The 26,124-nt window shown below is 32.4% G+C and overlaps 1 protein-coding gene across 5 annotated transcripts in view; it reads left to right on the top strand.

The window, feature by feature from the left end:
• SBF2 (SET binding factor 2) overlaps nt 1–26,124 on the top strand; it is a 364,550-nt gene that overhangs the window by 159,758 nt on the left and 178,668 nt on the right. For all 5 annotated transcript variants that reach the window (XM_016147353.2, XM_016147354.2, XM_036220406.1 and 2 more), the window contains exon 4: nt 25,387–25,509. In XM_016147353.2, coding sequence (XP_016002839.2) covers nt 25,387–25,509 — 123 coding nt within the window. The remainder of the gene's footprint in view (nt 1–25,386; nt 25,510–26,124) is intronic.

Below are 26,124 nucleotides of genomic sequence, written 5' to 3'. Positions count from 1 at the left end.
GTTTTAAAAAGGAAAGAATTTTAAAAGCAGCAAGAGATAACTTGTTTATAAAAGGGAACCCCCGCAAGACAAAGAGCAGATTTTCAGCAGAAATTTGGCAGGCCAGAAGAGAGTGGCTATATATAATGTAAGTGCAGAAAGACAAAAACTGACAACCAAGAATACTTGATCCAGAATGTTGTCCTTCAGAACCGAAGGAGAGATAAAGAGTTTTCAAGACACACAAAAGCTAAAGGACTTCATTACAGGAAATGTTAAAGAGGCTTCTATAAGCTTAAATGAAAGGGTGCTAATTAGTAACAGGAAAGCATATGAAAGTATAAATCTCACTTGTAAAGGTAAATATATAGAAAATTCAGAAAAATTCAGAAAAATCTAATGTAATGGTTAGAGTTAAACACTTATAAAGCTAGTATGATGATTGAAAGACAAAAGTAAAAACTAAAATTACAATAATTTGTTAGTGGATACACAAGATAAAAAGATATAAGTTGTATCATCAATACAGAAGGGAATGTAGAGCTTTAGAATATGTTCAAACTTAAGTTGTTATAAATTTAAAAGACTTATAATTTTGAGTTGTTTTATGTCAACTTCATGGTAACCTCAAAGCAATGGATAATGAAAAAGGAATCTAGGCATACCACACCATAAAATCACCAATTCACAAAGACAGAGAGGAAGAGAGGAAGACAGGAACAAAAGAATTAAAAATAGCCAAGAAACAATGAACTATCAAGCAATACCCATCAATAATTACTTTAAATGTAAATAGGCTAAATTCTCCAATCAAAACACAAAGGTTGGCTGAATGGATTTAAATAAAAAGTTACAACTGTACGCTACCTATTAGAGACTCACATCAGCTTTAAGGACGCATATAACCTGGAAGTCAAGGGATAAAAAATGATACTGGAAATAAAAGAAAGCTACAGTAACTATACTTATATCAGACAAAACAGATTTTAAGCCAAAAATCATAAGAGACAAGGAAGGTCATTGTATAGAGACAAAGTAGTCAACAAACTAAGAAGATATAACAATTGTAAATATTTATTCAACCATCATTGGAGCACCTAAATATATAAAGCAAATATTTACAAGTGTGAATGGAAAAATTGACAGAAGTATGATAATAGTAGAGGACTTCAGTACCCCACATTCAATAATGGATAGATCATATGGACAAAATCAATGAGGAAAATGGTACTTAAGCAGTATGTTAGATCAGGTGGACCTAATAGACATATATAGAATCTTCCCGTTAACAGGAACAGAATACACTTTCTCAAGCACATTTGGAACCTTCTCCAGGCTACAAAACAAGTCTTAATACATTTAAGAGTATTGCAATAATATCAAGCATATTTTCCAACCACAAAAGTATGAAACTAGAAATCAATTACAAAAAGAAAACTGGAAAATTCTCAAGTATGTAGAAGTTAAAAAAAACATGCTCCTGAACAATCATTGGGTTGATAATAAACCAAAATAGTGATTAAAAATATATATATATATCTTGCAATAAATGAAAATACAACATATCAAAATTTATGGGATGAAGCAAAAGCAGATATAAAGAAGAAATTTATAGTGATAAACACCTACATAATAAAAAAGAAAGATCTCAAATAAACAACTGAAGTTTACACCTTGAGAAACTAGAAAAAGTAAAACAAAACCCAATATAAGTAGAAGGAAGGAAATACCAAAATCAGAGCAAAAATTAATGAAATAGAGAATAAAAAGACCATAGAAAAGAGCAATGAAACTAACTTCTGTTTTTTGATGAGGTAAACAAAATGACAAACCTTTAGCTATGTTCACCAAGAAAAAAGAGAAAGGACTCAGATAAAATTAGAAGTGAAAGAGAAGCTATTAGAACTGATACCACACAAACACAGAGGATCATAAGAGACTACTATGAATAATTACATGCCAACAGATTGGACAACCTAGAAGAAATGAACAAATTTCTAGAAACATATAACTTAACAAGACTGAATCATGAGGAAATATATAAACAGATCAGTTAGTAGTAAAAATATTAAATCAGTAGTCAAAGAAAAGTACAGGATCATATAGCTTTACCTGTCAGTTCTACCATACATATAAAGAAAAATTAATACCAATCCTTCTCAAACTTTTCCAAAAAACAAGGTGAGGTAACACTTCCAAACTATTTTATAAGGCCAGCATTATCCTGATACCAAAACCAGACAAGGATGTCACAAGAAAAGAAAATACAGGCAAGTATCCATGATGAACATTAATAAATGGAAAGATATTCCATGCTAATGGATAGGAAGAGTTAATAATGTTAAAAATGTTCATAGTACTCATAGCAATCTACAGATTCAGTATAATCTCTATCAAAATTCTAATGGCATTTTTTATAGAAATAGAACAAATAATCATAAAGTTCATGTGGAACTACAAAAGACGCCAAATAAACAAAGTAATGTCAAGAAGGAATAATAAAGTTGGAGTCATCACACTTCTTGGTTTTGATGGGTATTATAAAGCTATATGTATGGTATTGGTATAAAAACAGACACATGCTTCAGTGGAACAGAATATAGTGGAACAGAATTAACCCATGCTTACACAGTCAATTAACTTGTAACAAAGGAACCAAGAATATAGAATAATGAAAAGATAGTCTGTTTAATAAGTTATGTTGGGAAAACTGGACAGCCACATGCAAAAGAATGAAACTGGACATCTCTCATACACCATATACAAAAATAAATTCAAAATGGATTAAAAGCTTGAATGTAAGATGAAACCTAGTAACTCTTAGAAGAACACTTAGGGGGTAAGCTCCTTGATGAAGGTCTTGGTGATGAATTTTTACATTTGACACCAAAAGCAATGGCAATAAAAGCAAAAATAAATGATACTGCATTAAATGAAAAAGCTTCTGCAAAACAAAGGCAACCATCAACAAATCAAAAGGCAATAAACAGAATGAGATAAAATATTGACAAATCATTTATCTGATAAGGGATTAATACCTAAAATACATAAAGAATTCATATAACTCAATAGCAAAAAAAAAATTTGCTTAAAAAATGGGCCTTGAACAGAATTTTTTTCTAAAGAAGACATAAATGACAAACAGGTACATGAAAAGGTGCTCAGCATCAGTAATCAGAAATGCAAATCAAAACTGCAATGAGATATCACCTAATACCTGTTAGAATTGCTGTCATTATAAGGCAAGAGATAAGTCTTGGCAAGGTTGTGGAGAAAAGGGAACCTCATACACTCTTGGTGAAAATGTAAATCGGTCCAACCACTATGGAAAACATGGAGGTTCCTCAAGAAATTACAAATAGGACTACCATAACATTTAGTAATCTCACTTCTTAGTATATATCCAGAGGAAATGAGAACAGGATATGGGAGTAAAGATATCAAAGAGATATCTTTACTCTTTACTCCCATGTTCATTTCAGTATTATTCACAATAGCCGAAGGATGGAAGCAGCCTAAGTGTCCATCAACAGTTGAATGGATAAAGATGTGATGTGCGTGCGCACCCACACCCACACCGCCCCCCCACACCATATTATTCAACCATGAGAAATTCTGTTTATGACAACGTGCATGGATCTTGAGGGCTTTATGCTAAGTGAAATAAGCCAGAGAAAGACAAATAGTGCATGACATTATTTATATGTAGAATCTTAAGGAAGGAAAAAAGTCAAACTCATAGAAATGGAGAATAGAATAGTGGTTGCTAGGGGCCGAGGGGTTGGGGAAATAGAGAGAGATTGGTAAAACCGTACAAAGTTTTAGCTGTAAGATGAATAGGGTCTGAGGATCCATAGTGAAACGTAGTGACTATGGTTGATAACACTGTATTGTATAATTGAAATTTACTAAAAGAGTAGATCATAAATATTTTCATCCAAAAAAATAAAGAGGTAAAAATATGAGGTGATGGATGTGTTAATTAACTAGATGATGGGAATCCTTTCACAATGTATCCTTATATCAAATCGCCACTCTAAATACCTTACAGTTTTGTCAATTATACCTTAAGAAAGATAAAAAGAAAGACAATCTAGCAGGTGTAAAGAGGTTTTAGGAATTCTTTTCAGACTTTTTATTTGGAAATAGTTTTAAACGTAACAGAAAAGTTAAAAGACAATAACAAACATCTATATACTTTTTACCCATATGCACCTATTTTTAATATTTGCCCCATTTTTATCAAATAATATTCTTTATTATTTTAATAGCTCTCTCTTCATCCATATTCTCTCTTTTCATACAAACATAATTTTTTTGAACCATTTGAGATAAATTCGCATGTGTCATCTCCCTTTGTCCTAAAATCTTCAGTATATTTCATAGGAATAAGTATGATCTCTTACATAAACATAGTAAGGTTATCAATCATAGGAAATCTAACATCAGTTTTATACTTTACTCTTCCATCCATATTTCAGTTTTGTCATTTAACCTAATAATGTCCTTTATAGCCCTTTTTTGTCCCTCTTTCCCATCACCATGCAATTTAAAATCACGTATTGCATTTAATATCATTTCTCTTTTCTCTCTTTTCATCTGCAATAGTTGCTAAGCCTTCTTTGTCTTAAGACATTGACATTTTTAAATAATGCAGGTCCCCATTCTCCTTTTTAATAGAATGCTTTATTTTTTTTTTCTGATGTCTCTCATCTTTACTTTTAGGCTATATATCAACAGTTGGAATACTACCAACATTTGGAATACTATGTTCCTTCTAAGGGTGTCATTCTTAGGGCACACATCTGAAAGCACACAGTATCTATCTGCCTTCCATTGAGGATGTTAATTTTGAATACCTGTTCAAGTGATTGTCAGATATCTCCATTGTATAGTTGCTTTTTTTTTTTTTTTTTTTTTACATAACAAGCTGATTCAGGCTTATCTTATTTCTTCCCTTCCTCAGCCTCGAAATTAGTCATTTCTCCAAGGAGCCCTGGCACATTTGAGTATGGAATGATATTAGAAATCAAGATCTGTGTTCTTGTTTATTTGGAATCAATGTTTAAAAAATAATTGTTTTTAGCTCAGATATTTTCTCATTTGCCGTTTTAAGTTGACCAAAAACTATAATTTATTCAGATTTTACAAAATCAGTTTATGGAAGGTTAGTTTGCTTCTTATGAATTTCCCCCAAATTCTGAAAATAGAAATGTTATAACAATTCTGGCTCCTGTATAGTTGTGTTTAAGTGTTAGGTACTAGCCAGAATGACATGACTGTTTTCCATACTCAGAACAGAAAATTAATGATTTTTGAAATTAGTCCAAAAAAAGAAAAAAAGGTACAAACAAGGATGTAGAATATGAAAAAAGAATGAAAACCCAGATGATATTCTTTTCTAGGTCATCATTAATGTTCCCATTTTTTTTGTGAACAGTTAACAATGCTGTTTTTAAAGAATGTTTTTATTTTATTTTTGGATCATATCATCAGTTCAAAAATAGATCTTTTAATTCTTGTTTGGTGTGAATTACTTCATGCCAAATATACTATGACACATTATTTGGAAGCCTAAAAGAGGAGGACCTTAGGGATACATACCACTGAAAGTATAATTGTGCAACTTTAAAAATGTTGACTTTTATCTCTCTAAGATACAGTACACTGTCAAAAGTCACAAGCAAAAGTTTGGCATAAAACTTTTGATACTATATTTCCAAAATTATTCAACTAGGCAACATAATTGTAAATTTTTAAGTAATTAATAAATTATGATAGATGTGAGATTTTTTTATGGTTTATATTTTAAAATTGATAGACCTATCTAAATTTTTTATTTAGTTGTATCATTTTAAAGTTCTTTAATGGTTTTTAAAGTGTTTACGAACCAATATTAATAATAATGATGCAATTTGCAGTAAAGACATTTGGTATGTCAACAAATACAATGTCAAAGAGGGGAGATAATGAATGAAGTAAAGTGAGGAATAAAGAAGGAGGTATGTAGCAGGCATGAGATATGTTTCTTTATCTCAGTTCACTTAAAATCTAGCCTGGGAGGCAAACCCAAAACCAAAACTTAAGTATCAAGATATTCTAAAGTACCGTATGTTAGAACCAGTTCAATGAAAGAGTTAATAATTGAAGACAGGGTAATTGGAATAAGTCTTACAAAGTTTAAAGGACTTAGTGGACATTTAAAACACAGAAGCAAAGACTTAGACTAAGGAAAAGAAAAAAGGGCAATCCAGATAAAAAGCTTATGAATAGAAAAAAAGATTTTAGTGCTTATGATATGTTGAAGGCTTGTCATGTTCCAGGCACTATGTTAAAACTTTTACACCACTTTAATTCAGTTTAATTTATATGTAGTTTATTTTACTTCCTCCTCACAAGAACACCACTTGGTATGTTTTAACATTGTTTTTTTGCTTGTTTATTTTATTTTTTTGTAACAAGTTTTTAAAATTAAATTTATTGGGGTGACATTAGTTAATAACATTATATAAGTTTCAAGTGTACAAGTTTATAATACATCATCTATATAACTGCATTGTGTGCTCACCACCTATCATTTAGTCTACCTCTGTCACCATATATTTGACTCCCTTTACCCTTTTCCTGCCACCTCCCAGTCCCTTTCCCCTCTGGTAATCTTTATGTTGTCTCTATGAGTTTGTTTGTTTTGTTTGTTCATTTGTTGCTTTTTGTTTTATATCCCATATATGAGTGAAATCAAGAATGTTTTTCGTTCTAACTTATTTCACTGAGCATGATACTTTTAAGATTCATTCATGTTGTTGCAAATGGAAGTATTTTATCCTTTCTCATAATTGAGTAGTATTTTATTGTATATATGTACCACATCTTCTCTATCCAGTCTTCCATTGAAGGACACTTAAGTTGTTTCCCTGTCTTGGATACTATAAATAATGCTGTAGTGAACATAGAGGTATATATATTTTTATGAATAAGTGTTTTCAAATTTTTCAGGTAGATACACAGAAGAGGGATTGCCAGATTATATGGAAGCTCTGTTAACATTTCCATTTTATAGATGAGGCTGAAAGACTTACCCAGGGTCATTTTAGTACTAAGTCAAACAACTTGAATCTGTATACCTCCAAAGACCAAATACTAGTATCAAATACTAAAACAAAGCTATGAAAGTTATATCAGTGTGTTATTAGTTCAATAATAAGTGTCAAGAACAAGACCATATCAGTCTTCTTTATTATCAATATCTGACAATGAAAACATTATAAATCAATGGAATCGATATATTTCAACAAATGTTATTTAAATAGTTGAGCTTTGTGAGAAAATTAATTTAAATGTTCATAAAATGACAATTACAAACAAATGAGCAATATGCCTAGAAAAATGAGGTAATAAAAATGGATTTCCAAACTGATGGGAAGACTTGGAGCAGTGGAGGAAATCACATGTAAAACACTTGACTTTTCTGAAGAACAACCTAGTTATTTTTCCTTTGTTTCTCCTTGCCCTCTGCCCTGACACTGATTATCAAACTACACTGTGGTTGTTGTAGAAAACTTAAAATGTATTGGGTGAAAAGTAAGAGAACAGAAAAAAAATAATAGTTTGACCTATTTTCTTTGGATAATAAAGTTTTTTTTTTAACTAAAACTTTTGATAGGTATAATTAATGTCTGTCTACTAATATACCATATGGATATAATATACTTAATTTCCTGATGAGATTTGTCAGTGTTATGAATAACATTATGATAAATATCTATTTGGAAAAATACTGCTTCCCTCAAGGAGGGTTTTATTAATGATAATCTGCCTAACTGAATTATGAAATTATGAATAGAGAAGTATAGAGACAGACTTGCTTCTAATATAATTAACATCGTACATGATAGTATTCTAGAGACTAATTCTCATACCTTATTCAACAAAGAGTCTAGTGAGAACTCGCATAAGTAACGTAATTTAGGCAGAAAAGAATTGGGAGATTTATATATTCTGAGTTCATTCTGTAGTTTGATAATTTGCAACATATCATATATCCACATGAGATTCTTCTTATGGAAAGAATGATGAAGATTATACTTTTGGCAAAAGGGTTTTTAATCTGTCCTCTCCACCTTTTTCAAAGGAGAATTGGTTAATGGACAGAATACTGAATCTTAACAGTCCCCTTGACATTCTCACAGATGCATTTTGTAGGGGAATTAGCTATGGTTAGTTAATATTATATGCTTAAAATTATATGAGACCTCAAAACAACAGGAAAAACTTTGAAAACAAATTTCTAATGTCCTTCAACGTTAAATGCCTGTTCTTAAAAATCTTTTTTTTACTATTTTTTTTGACTTTTCTGAAGAATAATTGACAAAACTGTAAGATATTTAAAGTGTGCAATGTGATTTCTCAAATTTTAATAATTTTACCCCAGGGAGGGGTGTGGTATGAACTGTATTATTAATCTTTCATTTAAATACAAGAAAGCTTATTACATCTAAATATACTTAAAGGAAAAAAAAGTCTAAACATCTCAGTTTCAATTTGACTTTTCATATGTTATCTCTTCTAGACAGTTTCTATGAACTAATACCTATTTATCTTTTTTAATTAAGTTTATTTGGGTAACATTGTTTAATGCAATTATATAATTTTCAGGTGTACATTATAATTTGACACCTATTTATTCTATTGTGTGATTACCACCCAAAGTCCACTTTCCTTCAGCTACCATATATCTGATCCCTTTTACCCACTTCACCCTTCCCCAAACCCCTTATATTTGACCCCCTTTACCTTGTCTACCTCTCCCCACCCCCTCATTGTCCATGTCCCTGAGTTGCAATTTGTCCTGTTCATTTGTTGCTTTTATGTTTATATCCCACATATAAGTGATATCATGTGATTTTCTACTTTTTCAGTCTGTGTTATTCTGCTCAGCGTGATTATCTCGAGGTCCATCCATGTTGTTGCAAATGGCAGTATTTCATCTCTTCTTATGGCTGAGTAATATTCCATTGTGTATATGTGCCACAGCTTCTTTAGCCAATTATCTATTGTAGGATACTTCAGTTGCTTCCATGTCCTGGCCACTGTGAATAATGCTGCTGTGAACGTCAATGTGCAAATATCTTTACGGATATGGGTTTTCAAGTCTTTTGGGGTAAATACTCAGTAGAGGGATTGCTGGATCATAGGGTAGATCAATTCTTAGTTTTTTTGAGGAACCTCTATACTGTTTTCCATCATGGCTGTATCAATTTGCAGTCCCACCAGCAGTGTTTGAGGGTTCCTTTTTCTCCGCATCCTCTCCAACATTTGTTATTACTTGTCCTGTTGATTATATAGCTATTCTAACAGGTGTGAGATGGTATCTCATTGTGGTTTTGATTTGCGTTTTTCTAATAGCTCGCAGTGTTGAGCATCTTTTCATACATTTGTAGGCCATTTGTATGTCCACTAGGGAGAAGTATCTGTTCAGGTCCTCTGCCCATTTTTTGATTGGATTTTTTGGGTTTTTGTTGTTGTTGAGTCATAGGAGTTCTTTGTATATTTTAGATATTAGGCACTTATCGGAGGCGTTGCTTGTAAATATATTTTCCCATTCAGATGGTTCTCTCTTTACCTTGTTGACAGTTTCTTTTGCTGAGCAGAAGCTTTTTAGTTTGATGTAGTTCCATTCATTTGTTTTTGCTTTTACTTCCCTTGCCTTTGAGGTCAAATTCACAAAATCCTCTTTAAGCCCAAGGTCCTTGAGTTTAGTTCCTACATTTTCTTCTATGCATTTTATTGTCTCAGGTCTTCTATTCAGGTCTTTAATCCATTTTGAGTTAATTTTGTGGTATGGTAATAGACAACAGTTTAGTTTCATTCTTTTGCAGGTGGCCTTCCAACGTTCCCAGCACCACTTATTAAAGAGACTTTCCTTTCTCCACTGTGTTTTTTGCTTTTTGTCAAAAATTATTTGCCCATATAAATATGGTTTTACTTCTGGATTTTCGATTCTGTTCGACTGGTCCATGTGTTTCTTTTGCTGCCAATACCATGCCATTTTGATTACTGTCACTTTGTAGTATAATTTGAAGTCGGGCAGAGTGATGCCTCCAGACTCTTTAATTTTTCTCAGGATGGCTTTGGCAATTCGGGGTTTTTTGTGCTTCCATACAAATCTGATGATATTTTGTTCTGTTTCTTTAAAAAATGCAGATGAGATTTTGATGGGGATTGCATTAAATCTGTATAATGCTTTAGGTAATATGATCATTTTAACTATGTTGATTCTTCCAATCCAAGAATATAGAATATCTTTCCATTTCTTTATATCTTCTTCAATTTCTTTTATTGGGGCCTTGTAGTTTTTATTATATAGGTCCTTCACATATTTTGTTAGATTTATTTTTAGGTATTTCATTCTTTTTTTTTGCAATTGCAACAGGAGTTATTTTTTCCACTTATTTTTCTAACACTTCGTTGTTAGAGTATAGGAACACTTTGGATTTTTTAACATTGATTTTGTATCCAGAGACTTTACTGTATTTGCTTATTGTTTCTAGTAGTCTTCTTGTGGAGTCTTTAGGGTTTTCTGTATAGAGAATCATGTCATCTGCAAATAGTGACAGTTCGACTTCTTCCTTTCCCACTAGGATGTCTTTTATATCTTTCTCTTGTGTGATTACACTCAATAGGACCTCCAATGTTATATTGAATAACAGTGGCAATAGAGGATAGCATTGTCTTGTTCCTGATCTTAGAGGGAAGGTTTTTAGTTTTTCACCCTTAAGTATAATGTTGGCTGAGGTTTGTCATAGATGGCCTTTATTATTACTTCCCTTCTATACCAATTTTGTTAAGTATTTTGATCATAAATGGATGCTGTATCTTGTCGAAGGCTTTTTCTGCATCTGTTGATATGATCATATGATTCTTATTTTTTAATTTGTTTATGTGGTGTATCACATTAATCGATTTGCATATGTTGAACCATCCCTGTGCCCCTGAGATGAAGCCCACTTGATCGTGGTGTATAATCTTTTTAATATGTTGCTGTATTCGGTTCACTAGTATCTTATTTGGGATTTTTGCATCTGTGTTCATGAGAGATATTGGTCTATAGTTTTCCTTTTTTGTGTTATCTTTACCAGGTTTCGGTATCAGGGTAATTAATATTGGCCTTATAAAATGATTTAGGAAGTATTGCCTCCTCTTTGATTTTTTGGAAGAGTTTGAGGAGAATAGGTATTGAATCTTCTTTGAATGTCTGGTAAAATTCACTGGTGAAGCCATCTGGTCCTGGACTTTTACCTTTTGGTAGGTTTTTGATGATCTTCTTAATTTAGTCTAGGAAGGTTGAATTTTTCCAAGTACTGGTTCATTTATTCTAGGTAATTAAATTTGGGTTTCATAATATTCTTGCATGATCCTTTGTATTTCTGTGATGTCAGTCATAATTTCCCCTCTTTCATCCCTAATTTTGTTTATTTGTGACCATTCTCTTTTTTCTTTAATGAGTCTAGCTGGGGATTTGTCAAATTTGATTAACCTTCTCAAAGAACCAGCTCTTTGTTACATTTATTTTTTCTATTTTTTTTGTTTGTTTTCAATTTCATTTATTTCTGCTCTAATTTTGATTATTTCTTTCCTTCTGCTGACTTTAGGCTTCATTTGTTCTTCTTTTTCTAGTTTTTAAAGAGGAAGCGTTAGGTTATTTATTTGGGCTCGTTCTTGTTTTTGGAGATAAGCCTGTTATGATATGAACTTTCTTCTTATGACCGCTTTTGCCATGTCTCAAAAGTTTTGATATATTGTATTATCATTATCATTCATTTCTATGTATCTCTTGATCTCTTTTTATTTCTTTTCTGACCCCGTTATTCTTCAGTAGTATGTTGTTTAATCTCCATGTATTTGTGGTTCTTCCTGCTTTCTTTTTGCAGTTGATTTCTATTCTCAAAGCATTATGATCAGAGAATATGGTTGGTATAATTTCAACCTTCTTATATTCGTTGAGGCTATCTCTGTGTCCCAGTATGTGGTCGATTCTTGAGAATGTTCCATGTGCACTAGAGAAGAATGTATAAGTAGTTGTTTTGAGATGAAAGGCTCTGTAAATGTCAATTATGTCCGGTTGGTCTAATGTGCCGTTTAGGGATGTTATTTCCTTATTGATTTTCTGTTCAGATGATCTGTCCATATCTGATAGTGGGTATTCAGATCCCCTACTACGATAGTGTTTTGTTCTGTTTCTCCCTTTAGTTCTGTTATCAATTGCTTTACATGTTTTGGAGCTCCCTGATTGGGAGCATAGATATTAATAAGTGTTTTTTCTTCTTGGTGGATGATTCCCTTTATTATTATGAATCGTCCTTCAGTATCTTTTTTACTTTTTTTATTTTGAAGTCTAGTTCATCTGATATTAGTACTACTACTCCCAATTTTCTCTGAATGCCTTTTGCTTGAAATATCATTTTCCACCCTTACACTTTGAATGTATATTTGTCTTTGGAGGTGAGATGTGTCTCCTGGAGGTAGCATATGATTGGGTTTTGTTTTTTGATCTATTCTGCAACTCTGTGCCTTTTTATTGGTGAATTCAATCCATTTACATTTAGGGTGATTATTGAAATATGTGGTCTTTTTATAGCCATTTTGTCTTTTGCTTTTTGTAGCTCGATGATTCCATTGCTTCTTTGTCCTTTTGTTTCTGTTTTCTTTATTTTGGTTGCCTTTGTGGGTTTTGCCTCTGGTTTTTCTTGTTTTATGTTATATACTTCAGTTCTGAATCTTTGATGTGTGGTTACCATTACAGATATGAAAAAGACACACACACACACACACACACACACACACACACACACACACACACACACACAGTCATGCATTTTCTTCTGCGCATACCTCATCTCCAGTCCCCTTTGCGAATTTGGATCTGTGAATCCTCCCCTTTTCAGTGACTGTTATCTCAATTTGTCCTTATGTATGCTGAACATTCATTACTATCTTGTTATAACAATTCACTTTTTATTATTTTGGCTATGATACCCTGTTCTTAGTAAGGATTGCACTTCTCTGCTTTTATTTGCCTGATAGTCACTTTACTCCTCATTATGTATTTTCATTGTTGTTATTTTGTTTTAGGTGAGCTGACCTCTTTCAGTATATCCTGTATTGCACGTCTTGTAGTGGAGAATTTTTTCAATTTTTGTATGTCTGGAAAGGTCTTAGTTTCTCCTTCATATCTAAAGGAGAGCTTAGCTGGATACATTATTCTAGGCTAGTAGTTCCTTTCACTTAATAGTTTAAATATTTGATTCCATTCCTTTCTGGCTTGTAAGGTTTGTGCTCAGAAGTCCAATGATAATCTAATAGGTTTACCTTTATATGTTACTGTTTTCTTCTCCCTGGGTGCCTGAGAATTCTATCTTTTTTGTTGATTTTTGATAACTGTAATACAATGTGTCTTGGGGAAGGCATTTTAGGGTTGAGATAATTGGGTGTTATATTAATTTCTTGAATTCCAAGCTCCAGCTCATTTTTTAGATTTGGGAAATTCTTGTCCACTATTTGTCTGAAAATGCTTTCTAGTCACTGCTCCTGTTCCTTGCCTTCGATAATGCCTATTATTCTTATCTTTCCTCTCCTGATAGTATCAATTAGTTCTTGTATTTCTCTTTCATTATTTTTCATTTTTTGGTTTCTTTCTTCTTCCTTCTGATGCATTTCTAGATTTCTGTCTTTGATATCACTGATTCGTTCCTTCATTTGGTTGACTCTTTTTCCAAAGCTTGCTGTTTTGTGTTTCAATTCTTACAGTGTGTTCTTCATCTCCAGAAGAAGTTCTATTTTTTTTTTTTTTATGGTTTCAATCTCCTTGCTCTGCTCATCCTGCTATTTTTGCACTTTCTGAAATTGTCGATGTGACTCATTTTGGAAGTCACTGAGTTTTTTCAGAAGTACCATCTTGAATTCTCTGTCACTTAAATCGCATGTTATCTATGTCTGTAAGCTTATTTTCTGGAGATTTTTCTCTTTCTTTCTGAGATGCCTTGTCACCTTGGTTGTTCTGGTGATTAATGGATTGTTTCTCCACCTGGGCATTAATGGAAATGTGTTCTATTGTTTTTTCAGAAAGAAGTTTTATTGTATAAAGGTCTCTCATTAGCCTGGTTGTCTGTAGATGGCATCTAAGCTTCTTAAATCCCCACTTTATATAAAGCCTAAATGTCTTTTTTATTTTCTGTAGGTATTTAATCACACTTGCTACTCTAAGTTTCAATCCCTGTCAGTATTAGCAACAGTTTTGGTAGCCTGCTCAGATTCCCCTGGGGCAACGTGGGATCTGTTTTGGAGGGTATAGGGGGAGGGGCCCCCAGTTAGGGTAGGGGGCTGCGGTTCAGCCTCAGTTTTGCAACCAGGGCCAGTAGAAATCAACTGTTGTTTCTCTGCTGTCCAGTCCCGCTTCCTTGCTTTCTACCCTGATGACTGAGCCCTGCTGCCGGCTGCATAGAAAAGTCCCGGCACCTTCAGGCAGGGCTAATCAGGGAAGTCACTGTCCCTCACCTCTCCCCCTTCTCATGCAAGGAACTGTGGTGGCTGCAAGAGGCAGCTTCTTTATTTGTCCCAGTCCATCCCCCCAACACCTGGGCTTCTGACCTGTGGTAGCTCTTATGCACAGATACCACGCTCAGACGTGCTGTTGTGAAGTTTGGGTGCTTTTTGTTCAGTTTTAGATGTTCAGCTTATTGTCATCTCAAGGGGAGAGATCTGAGGATGTCTCTCATTCCTCCATGTTTTCCCAGAATCACGAACTAATACCTATTTCTTATGAAGATTATATATGAGAATACAAGAGTGGAAATAGAACTAGCCTAAGAGTTAGAAGACTTCACTTGTTAATCTCCACTATACCTTTATTGAGCTGTATGACCTTGACAAGGCATTTCACCTCCCTCGCAGTTTGTAAAATGAAGTAGGTACCTTCTAGTATTATATTATTTTTATTATTCTATCTTGTTAACTATATCTGATATTAAAGATATATTTTAATTTCGTTCACTGTAGATAGACTTAAATTTTTCCACTCAAATTATTATCCACAAAATACTAATCCTAGTCATCTGAACAAGTCACACTTTTTAAAAAAAATTTAAATTAGTTTCAGGTATACAATACATTGGTTAGACATCTGTAATGTTTATAAAATGATTCCCCCACTTGCTCCCTCCTTCCCCTGGCCCTCCACTTAACCATCACATTAATGCTAACTGCATTCCTTCTGCTACGCTCCCTGTGCCCAACTATCAAAGCACCCTTTTTTGATGAATGTGTATTGCTAGATTTTATTGCTTGATAGTTGTTTATAATCAAATGTTTTATTTCTTTATGAATATTTCAGTATGCCATGTTACATGTATTCTTTACGAAAATAAAGCTAAATCTTGATCTTTGTGCTTAGCATATAAATTTCTCCAGAGATACCAAAAAAGGATATTTTATTTAACCTATGAATTGGCAAACTTAAGTTCTATAACCTTATAACTCACCAAATACTATTGATATAATTGTTTAGTCTTAAAAAATGACCTAGTGTTTTATCATTTTTATTTTTCTTCAATTTTAATAAACAGTGGAAAATAACTTTCAAAAGAGTGCATTGATTATGGTGGTTCACAAAATAATGTTCTTGAATTAATGACAATCTAATTTTGAAATGGTTAACCTTTTTAGAAAGGAAACAAACCAGAAATTTGTCTGCCATTTCTTCACCTCACAGACGTTTGACTTATTATCTCTATTTCTCCAGAAAGAAGGATTAGCTTAATAGTATTTATCATAATTTTCACACTTCCGGTCAGTCCTAGATATTCTTAATAATTTCATAAGATATACCAAAGAACTCCTGTACTTTTGAACAATTGAAACTTGAATCAATTATGTCTTGGGGATAAATGATGAGTAGAAACATACTTTAGTGCCAATGACCATATTCTTCAGTTTATAATGATTAAATCATTAATTGTGATTTATTCACTGATATTAATTCAAGGGTAAAAGATGTTTTTCAGAAGATATGCAGTGAGAATTATTGAAAAAAATATGCCAAAATTAAAAGTTTCAACAATTTACCATTATCATGTGTTTCTTATAAAATATATTGCAAATTAATCAATTTTATCAACTGATAATGTTAACATAGTTTGGGAATGTTAATTCAATATGCCTAGCATAAAATTTTAATGTTTAACTCACAGCTCATATTTTTAAAAGGACTAAAATTATGAAAATGAAATGGCGGGGTAGATATATATTATAGTTAAAGCTGGTCAGAGTACAAAGCATACAGCTTTTTCTAAACTTTATCTCTTTGAGTGTTTTGACTTGCCTCATTGTTGGATTTCTCCTTTTCCCTTACTCTTTACCTCTGACAGTTCTATGTATTCTTTAAGTCCTGCCTCACTGCTATGGGCCTCATCCCTTCTCAGAATGTTTTGAGTACTTTAAATACAAACTTCAAAATGTTACAATACTGTTTTTTACTGGCTGCCGTTATTGCACCTGTGTTGGTTTTAGCACTTAAGCTAGATTATAAATTTCCTGACACAAGGGACTGTACATGTCTCTGTGACACCCACTATGTGGTCAACTATGTAGTAAGTGTTTAATAAATAAACACATCCTGATATATTACTGTTTACTTTTTATAACTTTAAACATTATGTTATAAAGATAATATAAATACAAACTTTTTAGAAAATTTTTTGGATGTTTGTATATTTTTCATGTGATATATATCAACTATAATCCCATACCCCCAAAATAACTGCTAATTTTTTGGAATATAATTTTCAGGCCTTTTCTCCGTCATTTTAAAAATATAAATATATTTAATAAACATACACATACATAAAAATATACACTGTATAGTAGTTTTAAAACTTATTTTGTTTATATTAATAGTACCATGTCAATATATTTATGATTACCTTTAAATTGTTTTTAATAGGCATGATTTCTTTTTTTATTGAGATATGATTGACTTAATAGCCATTATTTCTACAGAGTTTCAGGTTCTTGCTGATCTGTTTCTATATAATGGATAAAACGCTGGTTTGAAAAAGAATGGAACTCAAATTTATTGAGCCTTTAATACATTCAGGACGCATTGCCTACTAATTATCCCCATTTCGTTCTTTCATCCTTATTGCTGATCTCTTTCTTCTTTTTCTAATCTCAATAAATGGCATTATTATTCATCTAGGTGTTCAATCAAAAAACGGAAAATTATCCCTTATCTCCCCCTTTCTTTTTTCTTTCACGTTAAGTATAGACATCAGCAAATCTTGTCAATTCTACTTCCAAAATAAATCTGTCGTCATCGACTTTTCTTTGTCTCCCCTCTTACCACTTCACCATCTATCTTGTTTGCACTATCAAACAGACTTCTAACCAGCCTTGTTGTTCCTACTTTTGCCTCTTAACAAGCTATTCTCCATTCAGCATCAGGGTGATCTTTTTAAAACAGAATTGAGATTACCCTCATTGCTTAAAGCTCTTCAACAAATTCCCATGGCATTTAGTATAAAGAAACTAAATTTTTTACCTTGGCCTCAAGGCCCTACATAATTTAACCTCAACTTACCTCTCCAATTTCTTCTGCTGTAGTTCTTCCCCTAGCTGCTTATATTTCATATATTCTGGCTGCTTTTCTTGTTTCTTAAAATGTATTAAACACCTTCCTACCTTAGGCCCTTTGCCTATCCCTCTATCTGGAATGTTCTGCACTTAGATTTTCAAGACACCGGTTACTTATTGTCTTTCAAATGTCAGCTCCAGCTTCATCAGAGAGGCTTCCTCTGACCTCCTTGGCTCATCAGTCCACTTCCCAGTCACTCTCTATCTCTTCATCTTTTTTATCTTCATAGATCTTACTACAAACAAATTATTTTGCTTATTTGCATATATTTTTATTTGGTCTCCTCCACTGGTATGTATGCTTCCTAAGAGCAGGGGCTCTGTAACCACTGTAGCCTTAGTTCTTGGCACCTTCTAGGCACCTAGTAAATATATGTTAAATGTGTAAGCAAGTTTATATATCCTTAATCATCTTTTATAATCTATACACTGACCACATAACCTCTCTGAATCACTGTTTGCTTATCTGTAAAATGAGAAGGTTGAATTGGGTGTTTTCCAAAGGTCTTTTTTAGGTTTAACTGAGCAGTCTTTGTACTCAGGCCTTAATTTTGTAATTTACTGCAACTGTGGCATTGGGTAGGTGACTTACCTTATTGCTATGTAAATTTTCTTTTTTATAGATAGGGCATGATAATAGCCCTACTTCAGAAGGCTGTTGGAAGGGTTTAATGAGTTAATGCACGTACATCTACAAGAATATAAATTTATAGGATCTTTGTCTCTTTAGTTTGCTGTTAAAATCTGCATCACCTGGAACAATGCTGACATATAATAGATGTTCAGTAAAGGTCTTTGCTTTAATTTTATTATGGAAATTCTCAAACATACAGAAAATTAAAGCAAATAATATAACACTTTACCCATTACACTTTAACCAGCTTTAAAATTTATCAGCATTTTGTCAGTCTTTTAAAATTTAAATCCCTGATTTTTTTTTTTTAAGGGGTAGGCATTTTTTAAATAGTTGGTATACAATCTTATATTGGTTATATTAGTTTCAGGTGTACAATATAGTGATTCAGTATTTTTATACCTTGCACTGTGATCATGCCACTACTTCTGGTAATCATCTATCACTGTGAAAATTTATCACAATATTATTAACTATATTTCCTTTCTCCTTTTCACCCTTTGTCTCTGTTTCTGTCTGTTTTTGTTTTGTTCGTTTATTTGGTTTGGTTTGGTTTTGCATTCCGAGATATAAGTGGCACCATGTGGTATTTACTTTTCTTTGCCTGACTTATTTCACTTAGCATGATACCCTCTAGATCCATCTATATTGTCACAATCATCAAGATGTCATTCTTTTTTTGATGCATGATATTCTATTGTAGAATATCATCTTTACACTATATCATCTTTATCCATTCATCTATCGATGAACACCTAGATTATTTCCATATCTTGGATATTGTAAATAATGCTACAGTGAACATTGTGGAGGGTATATCTTTTCAAATTAGTGTTTTCTTTTTCTTTGGATAAATACTCAGACATGAAATTGCTGGGTCATATGATATATCTATTTTTAGTTTATTTGAGTAATTTCCATACTGTTTTCCACATGGGCTTCACCATATTGCAGTCTAGGGGGAGGCATTTTAAAGCAAACCCTAGACACCATATTTCACCGTAAATATTTAGTATGCATCTCTAACTGATAAGGGTTTTTTTACATTATCAATCTTCTGTTTTAATATTTAACAAGTTAATTAGAATTTTGAATAATTGCTTAATATTTAATAATCTATATATTTTTACATTTAAAAAAGATTATCTCAAAAATGTCTTGGTCCATTTAACTCAGAGTTAAAACAATGTCTATACTTTGTATTTGGTTGCTATTTCTTAAATTTCTGTATAATAACTTTTGGGGGTAGTGGAGAAACTGATTCATTTGTTCTATAGAATGCCCTACATTCCGGATTTGGCTGACTAATTCCCCCTATTATGCTTAAACTTGTACTACTATTCCTCATAGTTTCCATAAAGTGATAATTAGATGTAGAGGCTTGGTTCACATTTAATTTTTAAAGCAAGACTACTACAAAGATTGTGCCGTATTTCCTATGGTATCACATTAAGAGGAACTTAATGTCTGGTTGTTTTACTTTTAGTAATGTTAAAATTGATTTGTGAGATTGGGATAGTGCCAGCCTTTCACTTAATGGTTTTAATATCTATTGATGATCATTTTCCAAATACATTATTTCAGTAAACTTCAGAAAGTAATGTCCAAATTCTGTCATTTCTTCTGCATTTATTAACTAAAATACATCTATAAAATAAACTTTTGTCAACTACCATTTGATAGAAGACAGTAAATTTAATTATTTCCTCTTATTTTAAAAATCTTCAGAATAGTAGATTGGTGCCCTTGCAATCTTCAGTAGTGACCAATTTTAAAAATCATTATTATGAACTTATGGATTTTTGTTTATTTGATGAGTTTTAATCAACTGCAGTTTTTATTCATTTAGATTCTATTAGTCTTTGGCAGATTCTTTAATTTTTTATACAATAAGATGAATAGGCTCATTTTGTACATTTTTCTGACCCAGATATAGAATGTGAGTTTTCCAAGGAGTCCTGGTTTTCTTTACTGAGAAATAGTATTTAATCATTTTTTTCTTGAATAAATGAATTATTAACACTGATATGATGCTTAGTACAGCATCTGTCATATAGAATATAGTGTGTGTTAGCTGTTATTATATTCTTTTGTATTCTCATATTAATTAGAACAGTGATTCTCAAAGTGTGGTTCCTGGATCAGCAGTATCAGTATCACCTGGGAACTTAATAGAAATGTTAATTTTCAGACTCCACCTCAGACCTACCGAATCAAGTACTCTAGGGGCGAGAGCCAGAACTCTATTTTAACAAGCTCTGCATGATTTTGATGCATACTAAAGTTCGAGAACCGCTGGTCAAGAGAGTTCCTAACTTGTCTGCTGAGGACGGGCCACAGGCATGCTCAGTATTTCCCGTGGCAGCTGTGCAGCACCCTAGATCCCCGCAGCCTTGTGCATTTTCCAGTCTTTTCAGATCTAACATTACTTCATGAAATATGAGATTTGATGAAACCAATATCAACTAAAATAATATATTTATGAAGTAAGCATTACTACCCAGCCTTCTAAGGATATAGAACATATGAACATAGACATATTTATTTCACACATTTTGCATCCTAAATAGTTTGTGACAGCATTTTACAACATGTGTTCCATAAGGCACTAGGTCCTCTAGATGTTATGTAATAAATACATTGGTCCAGTAAGTTTGAGAAATACTTTATATTTTATCTCCTTTGCTTGGCATTGTACAAGCAAAATTTACATATCCAAATTTGAGAAATTCTGCAATAAAGAAACTTTTTAACTTGGCTTTAACTTATTGTTTCAAAATTCTTTGATTTTTGCTAAGTAAAACCTATATGCTTCCAGTAAAAAACGCTTTGGAAATGCTGCCTTATGAGGAGATTTTAAAAAAATTAGGAAGCTTTCTGGGTGACTATATCGTAGCCCTACAAATGAATTTATCTTGCCTTGGAAATACTAGGAGCCCAGGAACTATTGAAGCCTAGGAGCTATTGAAAGGGAGGATATCAGGGTTTGGTTTTGTTTTGTTTTGTTTTGTTTTGTTTTGTTTTGTTTTGTTTTGTTTTGTTTTGTTTTGTTTTGTTTTGTTTTGTTTCGGTTTGTTTTTTTGCTAGATTCTGATTCTGAACTGAAGACTAGTGGCTTGACCTGATTCGTTTGGAGGCTTCTTATCCTAAAATGTGTATTTCTCATGTAGTCATTACTTTCCAGAGCTGTGCAAGGATAAACTAGGTATTATCATGTGGACATGTCAATATTATTACAAGATTATTTGGAAAGAAATGAAAATGCTTTTCAGAGGGAATGGTAGACCTTACAGAATTTTGCAATTATGTGGACTTTTTGATGTTCAATTTTGGAAAATTTTAAAGCTCTTAAATTACTTTATTGAGGCAACTCTTTATCATGAATGGTACATTGTAATAAATTACATTTCAAAAATGAAATGTAGAACTGAAAGTTTTTTTATTGTAATTTCTCTTATCCTACTTTTTAAACTAAGCATTTAAAGAAATTTTGTAGGAATAGTTATAGTGCGAAATGCTGTTATTGAAAATGGACTTAGTACACAGATGATATTGAATAAAGCAAGTCTTTTTGGGATAGAAGGGACAGGAATCGAGTATTAGGAGTGCAACAATGATGAGGTTGAAGTGCTCACTTGAACGATGGTATAAAGTTCCTAAAGATTGTGTCTATCTACTGTATGGTGTCATCCTATGATATCAATAATCTAGTAATTATTAGCATTTTTGTCTCAGGATATGTTTAAAGGGCAATAATACTTTGGGGGTAGGTCGATTGGTGGTTACGAATTTATCCCATATTATTGAAGCACAGAGACAATGATCTGGATAGAATATAAACTACATAGAAGTGGGGAATCCCTCTAGCAGATGTAGTCCATAGTAATAATCGGTGAGGGAAAAAATCTGTAAATGAGAAAATTGTGGCATGTGCTTATGATATGTATAAGAGAAAAGGTGAACTTGAAAGTTATACTGTGAGACAGTGTTAAAGAAAAATTTGTATCTTTAAGGGGACCTACTGAAACCAAGTAATAATCTTAGGTTAGAAGAATGCTTGCAAAATCGTTGAGCAAAATAAAATATGTGAAAATATTTTATACTGTAAATATTAAATTTCAAAGCATTATTATAACATCTATTACATGCATAGCCTGTTTTAAATTTCCTGCTTATTTTTACATTTCTCACATATTTTAAATACATGACTGTCATTGTAAAAAACAAACCAGATAAAACCAGTATAATTACATAATTATTACATAAAATATATTCTAGCTGCAATAGGGAAGACGCAATATTACCTTACATGATAAATTATTTATAGAAAAATTTGATCAAAACACCATGTCTTCTAGAACAAACCTTTATTTTAACCAACAGTTTTGGGGGTTTTAATTTTTTTTTTTATCTTAACAGTACAGTTTGTTTTGAAAAAAGCAATTTGAATTTTCTCTAGACTTAAGACATCATATTCTTGCAGGAGAGCTATTAAAATTGAGAATAAAAACATTTTATGATTTATAGCACATTTATAAAGTGAAAGTCAACATCTGTAATAAAAAGTGATGTAAATAAAAATGCAGTTGTTTTTACTTAATACTGATTTACATTATATTGGGCTCTTTTTCTTTGTTAATAACTTCCATTTAATGAAAGAATAGCTTTAAGAAATGACCAAAGCATTCTATTTTGTGTTTTGTTTAAAGTTGGTTACTGGTCATTTATTTGAAATCTACTTACTCAAGCTGACTTCTAATGGCACTCTAGGGCATTTATCACAATCTCATAAAAATGTGGATAACTTTATCTCTTTCAGGAATTTCAGTCATCCTTTTGTCATTTCAAATTTATTAGTAATCTGTGAAGAATATGATTCATTAGGTGTGGAAAATCTTTGGTAAATTTATATTCATTACGTTTTTATTATTTTGAAGGATTTCAGAAACCAAGCAACCTAATTTTAGCTTTTGCTTTGTAACAAATGAAAATCTTTCGAGAGCATATGGACCTTATCACATATGTAAAAAAAAGTAAAATGGGGGGAAAAAGTAAATGGATAGTTCCCTTTGGATACATGCACTTCATAGACATCTAATAATTTGGTTGTATTTCACTGTACTAAAAACTATATGGGCTCCAAAGGAGATAAGAAATGCAATTCTTGGCCTCCAAGTGTAGGGGGAAAGATACTTCCCTTGCTTGGTAAAAGACCCATAAAACTTTCCCGAGGAAATTTCATTGATGTATGTATGCAGTGAAGAAATAGTAAGTTTCAACTATGTGTCCAGCTCTTGTTTTAGGAAGTGGGAAATTACCAGAGAAGAAACTAAACAGAAATGCTGGCCTAACAGAGCCAAAAACAAGATAAGTGAAATGGATAATATGTTGGATGGTCACAAGTGCCATGGAGAAAATTAAAGCAAGTAAAGGGAATAGAGAGAGAATGTTAGGGGCTTGCAATTCCAAGTAGGGCGCCAGCACAGGCTTAGCAGAGCAGAAGTCTCTTGAATGAAGACCTAATGGAGATGAGGGAATTAGTAATTAAGGTGACTATGGAAAGAGTAGAGTATTCCAGGCAAAGGAATAACAAGCAAGTGCTTAAGACCCTTAGTTGGGAGTATGCCCAGCATGTTTAAGGAGCAGCAAGTAAGCCTAGTGAGGCTAACGAGGAATAGGGGAGGAGACTGAGGGAAGCTGTTAAAATAATCCAGGCAAGCAATGATGGTGGCTCACGGTGTTGTGGTAACAGAGGAGATGGTGAGAAATCAGGATATGCAGACAGTTTGGGTATGGGATATGAGAGGGGAATCAAGGATTTTTGATTTGCCAAATGGAAGAATAGGATTTCCACTGACCGAAGTAGGGAATACTGCAGGAGGAGTAGAATTTCAGGGGAAAGATTGGAGCTATGTTTTGGACATGTTCGAGATACCTGTTAGCCATCCAAGTGAAGATATCAGACAGGCAGTTGGATATGGCATTTTGTGGCATTTGAGGGAGAGGTTGTCAGGAGAAATAAGTATGAGCAAGTGTGTGTGATACATTGGTGAACTGTGCTAGGAATTAAGAGTAAGAGAAAAATTGGTAAAGGAAAGGCTTCAGGAAGGAAGAAATTTTAAGCTGGATCTTTGATTAATGGAAAGTAAAGAGAAAAAGATTCTAGTTATGGAAGCTATCCTTGCATCTTAGAATATCATCTAGAAGTAAATCCGAATGCTTTACTACCTTGTCTTTTATTGTTTTTTTTTTTTTTTTTTTTTTACTTAAAATTTTGTAGTACATCATGTATCATAGAATAGGTGCACAGGAAATGTTTGTTAACTCATAAATGAAAGTAATATTTTTCTAAGTTTATGTCATTAACCAGTGTTTAGTCATTGAAACGGGTGTATTTTTATCTAGGTGTTTTTATTGTGCTACTATATATGACATAAGATTTATCATTTTAACCATTTTTAAGTAAACAGTTCAGTGGCGTGAAGCACATTCTGAAACTTAGTTTTGTATATAAAAATCTTTTAAAAATCAACATTGTTGTTTAGGGGCAAAAGGAATTTAGAGCTGATCGGACTTTACTTCTAAGTGCATTTAGCATTCTGGAAGCCTCGGAATTCTAAATGATTATCACTTTTGTTTGAAAGAGTTGGACAAGCAGAAAAACAAAAATGAAAATTAGTACCTTCTAACACATTTTTTTTTTCTTGAAAACCGACTTTCCATTTAAATGAGTGTCATTTTTAGTTTTGGGGTTGCTATTTAAAATAACTTAAATGTTTCTTATTTACCTTTGATTACTGATACCTTATACAGAAACCAAATGCTCAAATAAAGTTGTGGTATATATCTGGAGCTTAAGGAGCTTTTCAAAAATGCAGGTATGCTCTACTTCATAATTTCTTTGCCTACTTAGATTCCTTTCAAAGTACGCTCTTTATTTATAGTTTGAATGTTATAAATTATAAATTACATTTTCTACTTAATTTTGGATTTTGTAAATTATGAAACTGTGTGATATGTCTATCTTTTGTGAGTTATAAACCTAGGAAGTTCAGTCTGTCTGTTACTTACCGTACCTCTTTTTCTAGGGAACAAAGAAAGAAGAGATTGAAGGTGAAGTGGAAGTGTCTGGTTTAATTCAGCCTGCAGAAGTGTTTGCTCCCAAAAGCTTGGTGTTGGTATCCAGATTAGATTATCCAGAAATTTTTAGGGTAAAGAACTCTTAGTTGTCATTGTTGATTTGTATTATTATATAAATCTGTTTTGAGTGAACCTTGGTAACAACTTCTTTGTATTTCAAATATCTTTAAATTGATATAGGAATTCAATAAAATAAAATTAGTGTGAACACAGCAGAAACATATTCATGTTGAATGAAATAAATACCTGAGTAAGTTAATGTGACTTTAAATTTCTAAGGGTATAGTGTTTGTTTTAAAAAGGTCTCATGTTTACTGATTCCAAAATTTATGTATCTTAAAGAAATTATTTGATTACCTATAGCAAATTTAAAATGGATCAGTAATATAACTACATTGTGTACTTTTACTCACTTTCTTTTGATGAGTCTAGGTTGAAGTAAATAGGATGGTTATTTGAGATTTCAAATAGTTCTGATTGTACCACTTCCACCATAGCCTTAAAATATTGTTTATTTCCAGATATTGTGTTTTTTAGATGCCCAGAATTTTTAAATATAATAAAAAATTTTAATTTAGTTATAACTACATTTAAGCTTTGAAACAAGAGGGCTTATTTTTTTATTATTTCGGTTGCTACCTTTGTTAATAGTAATGTTGACAGTGGTCCAAAATCACAAATCTTTA

This window comes from Rousettus aegyptiacus, unplaced genomic scaffold, assembly GCF_014176215.1.
Source record: "Rousettus aegyptiacus isolate mRouAeg1 unplaced genomic scaffold, mRouAeg1.p scaffold_m13_p_5, whole genome shotgun sequence".
Classification (NCBI taxonomy): domain Eukaryota; kingdom Metazoa; phylum Chordata; class Mammalia; order Chiroptera; family Pteropodidae; genus Rousettus; species Rousettus aegyptiacus.
Note: the sequence above shows the minus strand (reverse complement) of the source record. Positions and strands in the feature narration are given on the sequence as shown.